The 15,607-nt window shown below is 52.9% G+C and overlaps 1 protein-coding gene across 1 annotated transcript in view; it reads left to right on the top strand.

The window, feature by feature from the left end:
• Nucleotides 1-2,933: 2,933 nt before the first annotated feature.
• LOC138751704 (trichohyalin-like) overlaps nucleotides 2,934-15,607 on the top strand; it is an 86,337-nt gene continuing 73,663 nt past the window's right edge. The window contains exons 1-7 of the mRNA XM_069914389.1: nucleotides 2,934-2,944; nucleotides 7,767-7,886; nucleotides 10,215-10,334; nucleotides 12,015-12,158; nucleotides 12,639-12,974; nucleotides 13,741-13,884; nucleotides 13,957-14,076. Coding sequence (XP_069770490.1) covers nucleotides 2,934-2,944; nucleotides 7,767-7,886; nucleotides 10,215-10,334; nucleotides 12,015-12,158; nucleotides 12,639-12,974; nucleotides 13,741-13,884; nucleotides 13,957-14,076 — 995 coding nt within the window. The remainder of the gene's footprint in view (nucleotides 2,945-7,766; nucleotides 7,887-10,214; nucleotides 10,335-12,014; nucleotides 12,159-12,638; nucleotides 12,975-13,740; nucleotides 13,885-13,956; nucleotides 14,077-15,607) is intronic.

The raw sequence follows: 15,607 nt of genomic DNA, 5'->3' as shown, positions 1-15,607 counted from the left end.
TGTGGCCATAGAGTGGTGCCACTCGTAGGTCAAACAGAGAGAGTTTATGGGCAGTGTCCAGATGGATGAAGGCAGTTCATTCTTTTCCCATTTACCTCAATCTCCATCATCGAGTGAATGATCAGTTCAAGACTGCCTTGGTTCAGTATCATGAAGGGCAGGATTGGATCGTTATTGATGTCGGAGGGGCAGCCCAGTCGGTAAGATAGTGGCCCCCATGCTGACCATGCAATCGTACTGGGTGAGGAAGAGGAAGAAGGCAGAAGGTGGAAATGATGTCGTCCAGGAAGGCAGAGGAGATGTTGGGTAAGATGGCGACTCCTGAGTCACACATGTGGACAAGCCATTCGGGACTGAAGACAGTGTCAGGGTTGATGGCCCACCCCCGAAGCTTCTCACTCGGGCAGATGCGCTGGTAATGTCCTTTCTTCCTGCATCTTGAATAGGTGGCTTCCTTTGCCAGGCGAGTCATCAGGGGTGCCTAGTGAGCTGGAAGGCCCTCTTCAGAGGCAGCTTGTCCTCCTCAAGCAGTCGCTGACGGATGTAGTCGGATCTTATCCTGGACATGCAGGCATCCCGGACCAACTCCTCCACACACTGGACTGCAGGCATGGAGGCCAAAACAGTGCTCCAGCAGTCTCTCCCCAGGTCGTACAGGGCCTGAAGGAACTCGTCCATGGACTCACCGGGCTGCTGTCTCCCCGAGGGCCAGCACTTATCAGCACTCATTCACCTGGGGTCGGTAGAGGTTGCGATGTTCAGCCATTGCCTCTGGGTAAGTTGTGCAGTTCCTGATCACCTGGTACGCTCGGTGGACCACACTTGCTTGAAAATACCTTGAGTCTCTTCTCATCCGAGTCCACCAGGCCCATTGCAACTTCGAGGAAGTTTGTGAAGCAGGCGATCCACTGCTCGTACCGTTCACCTGCTCCGGGCGTCTTTGGATCGATTTCGAGTCTGTCAGGTCTCAGCAGCCTGTCCATCCCGTGTGGAAAATTAACATGTATTAAATTGATCCACACTATCAATGGGAGATGCTAGGCTTTAATACACTTTAGATTGCAGCTGGCCTGACTCCATGTGCTCGAGTGAATGGATGGGGTTGGGGGGGAATGGATATTGACCTTTATGGAGGGAGCTATTGGGGTACGAAGCAATCAGTGGGCGGGCTAGCCACTCATACTCAGCAGTATATACCTATCACCACACCATCTCCACCATCCATGTTTCTCTGATTCTAGATCTGCGCATATACCTGGGTTCCATTGCTTTGCCATTAGCAACTTTGCCTTCAGCCAGTCTGGAATTTAATCTTTGGAAAATTCTCCCTCACCCTTTTAACTCACCTTTCCTCAATTAGTTCTGATGCGCTATCAATAACTCGAAAGACTGGAGTATGAATAACAGGTTTTTATTTACAATAAAATTGAAGGGCATCCCATGCTGTGATTCAGGCTTTCTGGGGAGGGGTTATAGCATTAGAGCCAGGTCAAGAGGGAGGAGCCGTGGGGACAGTTACAGCAAGGGGCGGAGCTGGATAAATGAGTGTTCACAAGTTCCTTCAAATCTTACTCTCTACCTTTCTTCACCTGTCCAAACCCTACTTCACTTGAGGTGAAAGATGCATTGGTTACCATCTACGGTTTGCCTTATTGAATTAAAGAAACCATGTATGGTGCAAAATTGTTACTGTCAAGATGATATTGAAATACACATTATTTTTAAATATATAATTGGAAGTTCATATTTTACCATGTGCTCTTGGACTCTGTAAAATGAGAGTATGCATGCAAATTTACTTAAATACTCATTGGGTCTTTGGGAATGAATGTTAACCCACTGTGGTCATGTGGTATATGCACGCTTTCTTTTCACATTCCTGAAGCACAATTCATAAGTTTTCAATGGATCACTGCACATTGTATCTAATTTCAAAATAAACTGTTCTTTTTCAGTGAATGAACTTCTACAAAGCAATTAAATGTTAACCTGCAAAGTGTCTAACATCCTTTTTAAGTGATTGATGTCCATCATAAAAGTTATGCACAGATAGGAAGCTTTACATCTTCCCTAACGGGCAATGCCCAAAGAAGACATAATGCTCCAGTTGTGGATGAACTTGTAAAACACATAAAAAGCTGGAGAAGCTCAGCATTTCAAAATGCAAAACCGACGTTTCGGGCTTGAGCCCTTCATCAAGGTTTGGAAAAATGTTGTCAGGCGTCTGGCCAAAAGAGAAGGGGGTGGGAGTGTGGGTCGCAAAGGCAGGAGACGAGAGGTGGAGAAGGGAAGGAGGGGACAGCAGTGATCAAGTGCAGGAGGGATGGGTGGGTGAAGGGAGGGGGAAGGATGGGAGGAGAACTGGAAAGGGGAAGGGAAGGAGGGAGGGGGAAGAGGAGAGAAGGTTTGCAGAAACCAGAAAAGTCAATATTGATGCCATCTGGTTGGAGAGTGCCTGGATGTAAAACCAGATAGCATTAACATCAACTTCTCCAGAAAAGGGAAAAATCCTTGTAACTCTGCCTGCCATCCCCTCTGTCTCCCGAATGATCCAGAGTTCATCCATCTTCAGGTCCATTTCCTTAACTCGGCTTTTCTTGGGCTGCAGCTGGACATCCTTCTCGCAGTTAAATTCATCAGGGATACTAGTGGCTTCCCTGATGACCCACATTCTGCAAGAGTAACATTTCCCACCTTAGCTTCCATTCCCCTGTTCTCGTCGAAGCCTGTTGAACCAATTCTCTCTGACGATGTCCACTCTGCTACACAATCCTTCACTTTTATCGTGATACTCAGCTTCTTCCTCCAGTCAGCATCTAGCATCTCACTCACCCCTTATTAAATTCTTTCGCTTCCTCTCAGGACACCTGTCCTCACCCGCTCCAATCAGCTTCTTCCTCCGATCCTTAATAGCTTAAATATTAAATTTAGACATGCAGCATTGGTAACAGGCCCTACTGACCCATGCTGCTCAAATACCCCAAATAACCACCAACCCAGTATATTTGGAAGGGAAGGAGGAAACTGGAGTGCCTGGAGAAACCTACGCATGGGGAGAAACCGTAAACCTCTCGCTGGATGTGAAAACTGGTTGCTGGGGCTATAACAGCATTGCAGTAATGGCTGCACTATCTGTGAAATCCTTGCAGACAGTGCAGGATTGCAGTGTGTCCTTTCTTTGCTTTATGTCTCTATTTATAAATCTTTTGTGCATTTTTTTAACCACTAAAGATGGAGGATATTAGGAAGGTTTTGCCTGAGGGGCTGACAGAGGCAGAAAAAATTACAATGTTTGAAAGGAGTTTGGACAAATACTGAAATTGGAAAAGGGTGGATACAAGCCTGATGTGAGCACAAGGGTTAGAGTAGATTGGCATAACAGATGGCACGAGAAGGTAAGCGAAGACGGCCCATTTTTCTACTGTATAGTTCTGTAATTCAGGTAGCAGGACGGTTAGACCTGGGCTCGGATCCACTGATGTCTATAAGGAGTTTATTTAGTTGTGTACCTGACAACAGCAATTAAAAATGAGCACGGACAGTGTTATATTTAAAATAATATTTTTAATTATTAATCAATAATGATAAAACATTTACTCTAATTAACTGATCTAAACTTAACTAAACTTATCTAAATTAAATCCCAACCATTCGTGAATATGCTGGTGTGTGTGTATGGTACCCCAAACTACTACTGCTCAAGGCTCAATTCTTGAAAGGCATTTCCAAGTTCAAAGTTCCGAAATTCATTGATGTTGGCTTGAGCTTGATGCAACACGCAGGCTTCAGATTGATGAGACACACAGGTCCGAGGAGGATGCAACACGCAGTCTTCAGATTGATGAGACACGCAGGTCCGAGGTGGATGCAACACGCAGGCTTCAGATTGATGAGACACGCAGGTCCGAGGAGGATGCAACACGCAGGTTTCAGATTGATGAGACACGCAGGTCCGAGGAGGATGTAACACGCAGGCTTCAGATTGATGAGACACGCAGGTCCGAGGAGGATGCAACACGCAGGCTTCAGATTGATCAGACACGCAGGTCCGAGGAGGATGCAACACGGAGGCTTCAGATTGATCAGACACGCAGGTCTGAGGAGGATGCAACACGCAGGCTTCAGATTGATGAGACACGAAGGTCCGAGGAGGATGCAACACGCAGGCTTCAGATTGATGAGACACGCAGGTCCGAGGTGGATGCAACACGCAGGCTTCAGATTGATGAGACACGCAGGTCCGAGGAGGATGCAACACGCAGGCTTAAGATTGATGAGACACGCAGGTCCGAGGAGGATGCAACACGCAGGCTTCAGATTGATCAGACACGCAGGACCGAGGAGGATGCAACACGCAGGCTTCAGATTGATGAGACACGCAGGTCCGAGGAGGATGCAACACGCAGGCTTCAGATGGATGAGACACGCAGGTCCGAGGAGGATGCAACACGCAGGCTTCAGATGGACGAGACACGCAGGTCCGAGGAGGATGCAACACGCAGGCTTCAGATTGACGAGACACGCAGGTCCGAGGAGGATGCAACACGCAGGCTTCAGATTGATGAGACACGCAGGTCCGAGGAGGATGCAACACGCAGGCTTCAGATTGATGAGACACGCAGGTCCGAGGAGGATGCAACACGCAGGCTTCAGATTGATGAGACACGCAGGTCCGAGGAGGATGCAACACGCAGGCTTCAGATTGATGAGACACGCAGGTCCGAGGAGGATGCAACACGCAGGCTTCAGATTGATGAGACACGCAGGTCCGAGGAGGATGCAACACGCAGGCTTCAGATTGATGAGACACGCAGGTCCGAGGAGGATGCAACACGCAGGCTTCAGATTGATGAGACACGCAGGTCCGAGGAGGATGCAACACGCAGGCTTCAGATTGATCAGACACGCAGGTCCGAGGAGGATTCAACACGCTGGCTTCAGATTGATGAGACACGCAGGTCCGAGGAGGATGCAACACGCAGGCTTCAGATTGATGAGACACGCAGGTCCGAGGAGGATGCAACACGAAGGCTTCAGATTGATGAGACACGCAGGTCCGAGGAGGATGCAACACGCAGGCTTCAGATTGATGAGACACGCAGGTCCGAGGAGGATGCAACACGCAGGCTTCAGATTGATGAGACACGCAGGTCCGAGGAGGATGCAACACGCAGGCTTCAGATTGATGAGACACGCAGGTCCGAGGAGGATGCAACACGCAGGCTTCAGATTGATGAGACACGCAGGTCCGAGGAGGATGCAACACGCAGGCTTCAGATTGATGAGACACGCAGGTCCGAGGAGGATGCAACACGCAGGCTTCAGATTGATGAGACACGCAGGTCCGAGGAGGATGCAACACGCAGGCTTCAGATTGATGAGACACGCAGGTCCGAGGAGGATGCAACACGCAGGCTTCAGATTGATGAGACACGCAGGTCCGAGGAGGATGCAACACGCAGGCTTCAGATTGATGAGACACGCAGGTCCGAGGAGGATGCAACACGCAGGCTTCAGATTGATGAGACACGCAGGTCCGAGGAGGATGCAACACGCAGGCTTCAGATTGATGAGACACGCAGGTCCGAGGAGGATGCAACACGCAGGCTTCAGATTGATGAGAAACGCAGGTCCGAGGAGGATGCAACACGCAGGCTTCAGATTGATCAGACACGCAGGTCCGAGGAGGATGCAACACGCAGGCTTCAGATTGATGAGACACGCAGGCCCGAGGAGGATGCAACACGCATGCTTCAGATTGATGAGACACGCTGGTCCGAGGAGGATGCAACACGCAGGCTTCAGATTGATGAGACACGCAGGTCAGAGGAGGATGCAACACGCAGGCTTCAGATTGATGAGACAAGCAGGTCCGAGGAGGATGCAACACGCAAGCTTCAGATTGATGAGACACGCAGGTCCGAGGAGGATGCAACACGCAGGCTTCAGATGGATGAGACACGCAGGTCCGAGGAGGATGCAACACGCAGGCTTCAGATTGATGAGACACGCAGGTCCGAGGAGGATGCAACACACAGGCTTCAGATTGATGAGACACGCAGGTCAGAGGAGGATGCAACACGCAGGCTTCAGATTGATGAGACACGCATGTCCGAGGAGGATGCAATACGCAGGCTTCAGATTGATGAGACACGCAGGTCAGAGGAGGATGCAACACGCAGGCTTCAGATGGATGAGACACGCAGGTCTGAGGAGGATGCAACACGCAGGCTTCAGATTGATCAGACACGCAGGTCCGAGGAGGATGCAACACGCAGGCTTCAGATTGATGAGATACGCAGGTCCGAGGAGGATGCAACACGCAGGCTTCAGATTGATGAGACACGCAGGTCCGAGGAGGATGCAACACGCAGGCTTCAGATTGATGAGACACGCAGGTCCGAGGAGGATGCAACACGCAGGCTTCAGATTGATGAGACACGCAGGTCCGAAGAGGATGCAACACGCAGGCTTCAGATTGATCAGACACGCAGGTCCGAGGAGGATTCAACACGCAGGCTTCAGATTGATGAGACACGCAGGTCCGAGGAGGATGCAACACGCAGGCTTCAGATTGATGAGACACGCAGGTATGAGGAGGATGCAAAACGCAGGCTTCAGATTGGTGAGACACGCAGGTCCGAGGAGGATGCAACACGCAGGCTTCAGATTGATGAGACACGCAGGTCCGAGGAGGATGCAACACGCAGGCTTCAGATTGATGTGACACGCAGGTCCGAGGAGGATGCAACACGCAGGCTTCAGATTGATGAGACACGCAGGTCCGAGGAGGATGCAACACGCTGGCTTCAGATTGATCAGACACACATGTCCGAGGAGGATGCAACACGCAGGCTTCAGATTGATGAGACACGCAGGTCCGAGGAGGATGCAACACGCAGGCTTCAGATTGATGAGACACGCAGGTCCGAGGAGGATGCAACGCGCAGGCTTCAGATTGATGAGACACGCAGGTCCGAGGAGGATGCAACACGCTGGCTTCAGATTGATCAGACACACATGTCCGAGGAGGATGCAACACGCAGGCTTCAGATTGATGAGACACGCAGGTCAGAGGAGGATGCAACACGCAGGCTTCAGATTGATGAGACAAGCAGGTCCGAGGAGGATGCAACACGCAAGCTTCAGATTGATGAGACACGCAGGTCCGAGGAGGATGCAACATGCAGGCTTCAGATGGATGAGACACGCAGGTCCGAGGAGGATGCAACACGCAGGCTTCAGATTGATGAGACACGCAGGTCCGAGGAGGATGCAACACACAGGCTTCAGATTGATGAGACACGCAGGTCCGAGGAGGATGCAACACGCAGGCTTCAGATTGATGAGACACGCATGTCCGAGGAGGATGCAACACGCAGGCTTCAGATTGATGAGACACGCAGGTCAGAGGAGGATGCAACACGCAGGCTTCAGATGGATGAGACACGCAGGTCTGAGGAGGATGCAACACGCAGGCTTCAGATTGATTAGACACGCAGGTCCGAGGAGGATGCAACACGCAGGCTTCAGATTGATGAGATACGCAGGTCCGAGGAGGATGCAACACGCAGGCTTCAGATTGATGAGACACGCAGGTCCGAGGAGGATGCAACACGCAGGCTTCAGATTGATGAGACACGCAGGTCCGAGGAGGATGCAACACGCAGGCTTCAGATTGATGAGACACGCAGGTCCGAAGAGGATGCAACACGCAGGCTTCAGATTGATCAGACACGCAGGTCCGAGGAGGATTCAACACGCAGGCTTCAGATTGATGAGACACGCAGGTCCGAGGAGGATGCAACACGCAGGCTTCAGATTGATGAGACACGCAGATACGAGGAGGATGCAAAACGCAGGCTTCAGATTGATGAGACACGCAGGTCCGAGGAGGATGCAACACGCAGGCTTCAGATTGATGAGACACGCAGGTCCGAGGAGGATGCAACACGCAGGCTTCAGATTGATGAGACACGCAGGTCCGAGGAGGATGCAACACGCAGGCTTCAGATTGATGAGACACGCAGGTCCGAGGAGGATGCAACACGCTGGCTTCAGATTGATCAGACACACATGTCCGAGGAGGATGCAACACGCAGGCTTCAGATTGATCAGACACGCAGGTCCGAGGAGGATGCAACACGCAGGCTTCAGATTGATGAGACACGCAGGCCCGAGGAGGATGCAACACGCATGCTTCAGATTGATGAGACACGCTGGTCCGAGGAGGATGCAACACGCAGGCTTCAGATTGATGAGACACGCAGGTCAGAGGAGGATGCAACACGCAGGCTTCAGATTGATGAGACAAGCAGGTCCGAGGAGGATGCAACACGCAAGCTTCAGATTGATGAGACACGCAGGTCCGAGGAGGATGCAACACGCAGGCTTCAGATGGATGAGACACGCAGGTCCGAGGAGGATGCAACACGCAGGCTTCAGATTGATGAGACACGCAGGTCCGAGGAGGATGCAACACACAGGCTTCAGATTGATGAGACACGCAGGTCAGAGGAGGATGCAACACGCAGGCTTCAGATTGATGAGACACGCATGTCCGAGGAGGATGCAATACGCAGGCTTCAGATTGATGAGACACGCAGGTCAGAGGAGGATGCAACACGCAGGCTTCAGATGGATGAGACACGCAGGTCTGAGGAGGATGCAACACGCAGGCTTCAGATTGATCAGACACGCAGGTCCGAGGAGGATGCAACACGCAGGCTTCAGATTGATGAGATACGCAGGTCCGAGGAGGATGCAACACGCAGGCTTCAGATTGATGAGACACGCAGGTCCGAGGAGGATGCAACACGCAGGCTTCAGATTGATGAGACACGCAGGTCCGAGGAGGATGCAACACGCAGGCTTCAGATTGATGAGACACGCAGGTCCGAAGAGGATGCAACACGCAGGCTTCAGATTGATCAGACACGCAGGTCCGAGGAGGATTCAACACGCAGGCTTCAGATTGATGAGACACGCAGGTCCGAGGAGGATGCAACACGCAGGCTTCAGATTGATGAGACACGCAGGTATGAGGAGGATGCAAAACGCAGGCTTCAGATTGGTGAGACACGCAGGTCCGAGGAGGATGCAACACGCAGGCTTCAGATTGATGAGACACGCAGGTCCGAGGAGGATGCAACACGCAGGCTTCAGATTGATGTGACACGCAGGTCCGAGGAGGATGCAACACGCAGGCTTCAGATTGATGAGACACGCAGGTCCGAGGAGGATGCAACACGCTGGCTTCAGATTGATCAGACACACATGTCCGAGGAGGATGCAACACGCAGGCTTCAGATTGATGAGACACGCAGGTCCGAGGAGGATGCAACACGCAGGCTTCAGATTGATGAGACACGCAGGTCCGAGGAGGATGCAACGCGCAGGCTTCAGATTGATGAGACACGCAGGTCCGAGGAGGATGCAACACGCTGGCTTCAGATTGATCAGACACACATGTCCGAGGAGGATGCAACACGCAGGCTTCAGATTGATGAGACACGCAGGTCAGAGGAGGATGCAACACGCAGGCTTCAGATTGATGAGACAAGCAGGTCCGAGGAGGATGCAACACGCAAGCTTCAGATTGATGAGACACGCAGGTCCGAGGAGGATGCAACATGCAGGCTTCAGATGGATGAGACACGCAGGTCCGAGGAGGATGCAACACGCAGGCTTCAGATTGATGAGACACGCAGGTCCGAGGAGGATGCAACACACAGGCTTCAGATTGATGAGACACGCAGGTCCGAGGAGGATGCAACACGCAGGCTTCAGATTGATGAGACACGCATGTCCGAGGAGGATGCAACACGCAGGCTTCAGATTGATGAGACACGCAGGTCAGAGGAGGATGCAACACGCAGGCTTCAGATGGATGAGACACGCAGGTCTGAGGAGGATGCAACACGCAGGCTTCAGATTGATTAGACACGCAGGTCCGAGGAGGATGCAACACGCAGGCTTCAGATTGATGAGATACGCAGGTCCGAGGAGGATGCAACACGCAGGCTTCAGATTGATGAGACACGCAGGTCCGAGGAGGATGCAACACGCAGGCTTCAGATTGATGAGACACGCAGGTCCGAGGAGGATGCAACACGCAGGCTTCAGATTGATGAGACACGCAGGTCCGAAGAGGATGCAACACGCAGGCTTCAGATTGATCAGACACGCAGGTCCGAGGAGGATTCAACACGCAGGCTTCAGATTGATGAGACACGCAGGTCCGAGGAGGATGCAACACGCAGGCTTCAGATTGATGAGACACGCAGATACGAGGAGGATGCAAAACGCAGGCTTCAGATTGATGAGACACGCAGGTCCGAGGAGGATGCAACACGCAGGCTTCAGATTGATGAGACACGCAGGTCCGAGGAGGATGCAACACGCAGGCTTCAGATTGATGAGACACGCAGGTCCGAGGAGGATGCAACACGCAGGCTTCAGATTGATGAGACACGCAGGTCCGAGGAGGATGCAACACGCTGGCTTCAGATTGATCAGACACACATGTCCGAGGAGGATGCAACACGCAGGCTTCAGATTGATGAGACACGCAGGTCCGAGGAGGATGCAACACGCAGGCTTCAGATTGATGAGACACGCAGGTCCGAGGAGGATGTAACACGCAGGCTTCAGATTGATGAGACACGCAGGTCCGAGGAGGATGCAACACGCAGGCTTCAGATTGATGAGACACGCAGGTCCGAGGAGGATGCAACACGCAGGCTTCAGATTGATGAGACACGCAGGTCAGAGGAGGATGCAACACGCAGGCTTCAGATTGATGAGACACGCAGGTCCGAGGAGGATGCAACACGCAGGCTTCAGATTGGTGAGACACGCAGGTCCGAGGAGGATGCAACACGCAGGCTTCAGATTGATGAGACACGCAGGTCCGAGGAGGATGCAACACGCAGGCTTCAGATTGATGAGACACGCAGGTGCGAGAAGGATGCAACACGCAGGCTTCAGATTGATGAGACACGCAGGTCCGAGGAGGATGCAACACGCAGGCTTCAGATTGATGAGACACGCAGGTCCGAGGAGGATGCAACACGCAGGCTTCAGATTGATGAGAAACGCAGGTCCGAGGAGAATGCAACACGCAGGCTTCAGATTGATGAGACACGCAGGTCCAAGGAGGATGCAACACGCTGGCTTCAGATTGATGAGACACGCAGGTCCGAGGAGGATGCAACACGCAGGCTTCAGATTGATGAGACACGCTGGTCCAAGGAGGAGGCAACACGCAGGCTTCAGATTGATGAGACACGCAGGTCCGAGGAGGATGCAACACGCAGGCTTCAGATTGATGAGACACGCAGGACCGAGGAGGATGCAACACGCAGGCTTCAGATTGATCAGACACGCAGGTCCGAGGAGGATTCAACACGCTGGCTTCAGATTGATGAGACACGCAGGTCCGAGGAGGATGCAACAAGCAGGCTTCAGATTGATGAGACACGCAGGTCCGAGGAGGATGCAACACGCAGGCTTCAGATTGATGAGACACGCAGGTCCGAGGAGGATGCAACACGCAGACTTCAGATTGATGAGACACGCAGGTCCGAGGAGGATGCAACACGCAGGCTTCAGATTGATGAGACACGCAGGTCCAAGGAGGATGCAACACGCAGGCTTCAGATTGATGAGACACGCAGGTCTGAGGAGGATGCAACATGCAGGCTTCAGATTGATCAGACACGCAGGTCCGAGGAGGATTCAACACGCTGGCTTCAGATTGATGAGACACGCAAGTCCGAGGAGGATGCAACACGCAGGCTTCAGATTGATGAGACACGCAGGTCCGAGGAGGATGCAACACGAAGGCTTCAGATTGATGAGACACGCAGGTCCGAGGAGGATGCAACACGCAGGCTTCAGATTGATGAGACACGCAGGTCCGAGGAGGATGCAACACGCAGGCTTCAGATTGATGAGACACGCAGGTCCGAGGAGGATGCAACACGCAGGCTTCAGATTGATGAGACACGCAGGTCCGAGGAGGATGCAACACGCAGGCTTAAGATTGATGAGACACGCAGGTCCGAGGAGGATGCAACAGGCAGGCTTCAGATTTATGAGACACGCAGGTCCGAAGAGGATGCAACACGCAGGCTTCAGATTGATGAGACACGCAGGTCCGAGGAGGATGCAACACGCAGGCTTAAGATTGATGAGACACGCAGGTCCGAGGAGGATGCAACACGCAGGCTTCAGATTGATGAGACACGCAGGTCCGAGGAGGATGCAACACGCAGGCTTCAGATTGATGAGACACGCAGGTCCGAGGAGGATGCAACACGCAGGCTTCAGATTGATGAGACACGCAGGTTCGAGGAGGATGCAACACGCAGGCTTCAGATTGATGAGACACGCAGGTCCGAGGAGGATGCAACACGCAGGCTTAAGATTGATGAGACACGCAGGTCCGAGGAGGATGCAACACGCAGGCTTCAGATTGATGAGACACGCAGGTCCGAGGAGGATGTAACACGCAGGCTTCAGATTGATGAGACACGCAGGTCCGAGGAGGATGCAACACGCAGGCTTCAGATTGATGAGACACGCAGGTCCGAGGAGGATGCAACACGCAGGCTTCAGATTGATGAGACATGCAGGTCCGAGGAGGATGCAACACGCAGGCTTCAGATTGATGAGAAACGTAGGTCCGTGGAGGATGCAACACGCAGGCTTCAGATTGATGAGACACGCAGGTCCGAGGAGGATGCAACACGCAGGCTTCAGATTGATAAGACACGCAGGCCCGAGGAGGATGCAACACGCAGGCTTCAGATTGATGAGACACGCTGGTCCGAGGAGGATGCAACACGCAGGCTTCAGATTGATGAGACACGCAGGTCCGAGGAGGATGCAACACGCAGGCTTCAGATTGTTGAGACAAGCAGGTCCGAGGAGGATGCAACACGCAGGCTTCTGATTGATGAGACACGCAGGTCCGAGGAGGATGCAACACGCAGGCTTCAGATGGATGAGACACGCAGGTCCGAGGAGGATGCAACACGCAGGCTTCAGATTGATGAGACACGCAGGTCCGAGGAGGATGCAACACGCAGGCTTCAGATTGATGAGACACGCAGGTCCGAGGAGGATGCAACGCAGGCTTCAGATTGATGAGACACGCATGTCTGAGGAGGATGCAACACGCAGGCTTCAGATTGATGAGACACGTAGGTCAGAGGAGGATGCAACACGCAGGCTTCAGATGGATGAGACACGCAGGTCTGAGGAGGATGCAACACGCAGGCTTCAGATTGATCAGACACGCAGGTCCGAGGAGGATGCAACACGCAGGCTTCAGATTGATGAGATACGCAGGTCCGAGGAGGATGCAACACGCAGGCTTCAGATTGATGAGACACGCAGGACCGAGGAGGATGCAACACGCAGGCTTCAGATTGATGAGACACGCAGGTCCGAGGAGTATGTAACACGCAGGCTTCAGATTGATGAGACACGCAGGTCCGAGGAGGATGCAACACGCAGGCTTCAGATTGATGAGACACGCAGGTCCGAGGAGGATGCAACACGCAGGCTTCAGATTGATGAGACACGCAGGTCCGAGGAGGATGCAACACGCAGGCATCAGATTGATGAGACACGCAGGTCCGAGGAGGATGCAACACGCAGGCTTCAGATTGATGAGACACGCAGGTCCGAGGAGGATGCAACACGCAGGCTTCAGATTGATGAGACACGCAGGTCCGAGGAGGATGCAACACGCAGGCTTCAGATTGATGAGACACGCAGGTCCGAGGAGGATGCAACACGCAGACTTCAGATTGTTGAGACACGCAGGTCCGAGGAGGATGCAACACGCAGGCTTCAGATTGATGAGACACGCAGGTCCGAGGAGGATGCAACACGCAGGCTTCAGATTGATCAGACACGCAGGTCCGAGGAGGATTCAACACGCAGGCTTCAGATTGATGAGACACGCAGGTCCGAGGAGGATGCAACACGCAGGCTTCAGATTGATGAGACACGCAGATACGAGGAGGATGCAAAACGCAGGCTTCAGATTGATGAGACACGCAGGTCCGAGGAGGATGCAACACGCAGGCTTCAGATTGATGAGACACGCAGGTCCGAGGAGGATGCAACACGCAGGCTTCAGATTGATGAGACACGCAGGTCCGAGGAGGATGCAACACGCAGGCTTCAGATTGATGAGACACGCAGGTCCGAGGAGGATGCAACACGCAGGCTTCAGATTGATCAGACACGCAGGTCCGAGGAGGATTCAACACGCAGGCTTCAGATTGATGAGACACGCAGGTCCGAGGAGGATGCAACACGCAGGCTTCAGATTGATGAGACACGCAGGTCCGAGGAGGATGCAAAACACAGGCTTCAGATTGATGAGACACGCAGGTCCGAGGAGGATGCAACACGCAGGCTTCAGATTGATGAGACACGCAGGTCCGAGGAGGATGCAACACGCAGGCTTCAGATTGATGAGACACGCAGGTCCGAGGAGGATGCAACACGCAGGCTTCAGATTGATGAGAAACGCAGTTCCGAGGAGGATGCAACACGCAGGCTTCAGATTGATCAGACACGCATGTCCGAGGAGGATGCAACACGCAGGCTTCAGATTGATGAGACACGCAGGTCCGAGGAGGATGCAACACGCAGGCTTCAGATTGATGAGACACGCAGGTCCGAGGAGGATGCAACACGCAGGCTTAAGATTGATGAGACACGCAGGTCCGAGGAGGATGCAACACGCAGGCTTCAGATTGATGAGACACGCAGGTCCGAGGAGGATGCAACACGCAGGCTTCAGATTGATGAGACACGCAGGTCCGAGGAGGATGCAACACGCAGGCTTCAGATTGATGAGACACGCAGGTCCGAGGAGGATGCAACACGCAGGCTTCAGATTGATGAGACACGCAGGTCCGAGGAGGATGCAACACGCAGGCTTCAGATTGATGAGACACGCAGGTCCGAGGAGGATGCAACACGCAGGCTTCAGATTGATGAGACACGCAGGTCCGAGGAGGATGCGAAACGCAGGCTTCAGATTGATGAGACACGCAGGTCCGAGGAGGATGCAACACGCAGGCTTCAGATTGATGAGACATGCAGGTCCGAGGAGGATGCGACACGCAGGCTTCAGATTGATGAGACACGCAGGTCCGAGGAGGATGCAACACGCAGGCTTCAGATTGATGAGACACGCAGGTCCGAGGAGGATGCAACACGCAGGCTTCAGATTGATGAGACACGCAGGTCCGAGGAGGATGCAACACGCAGGCTTCAGATTGATGAGACACGCAGGTCCGAGGAGGATGCAACACGCAGGCTTCAGATTGATGAGACACGCAGGTCCGAGGAGGATGCAACACGCAGGCTTCAGATTGATGAGACACGCAGGTCCGAGGAGGATGCAACATGCAGGCTTCAGATTGATGAGACACGCAGGTCCGAGGAGGATGCAACACGCAGGCTTCAGATTGATGAGACACGCAGGTCCGAGGAGGATGCAACACGCAGGCTTCAGATTGATCAGACACGCAGGTCCGAGGAGGATTCAACACGCAGGCTTCAGATTGATGAGACA

Source organism: Narcine bancroftii, chromosome 1 (genome assembly GCF_036971445.1).
Source record: "Narcine bancroftii isolate sNarBan1 chromosome 1, sNarBan1.hap1, whole genome shotgun sequence".
Classification (NCBI taxonomy): domain Eukaryota; kingdom Metazoa; phylum Chordata; class Chondrichthyes; order Torpediniformes; family Narcinidae; genus Narcine; species Narcine bancroftii.
Note: the sequence above shows the minus strand (reverse complement) of the source record. Positions and strands in the feature narration are given on the sequence as shown.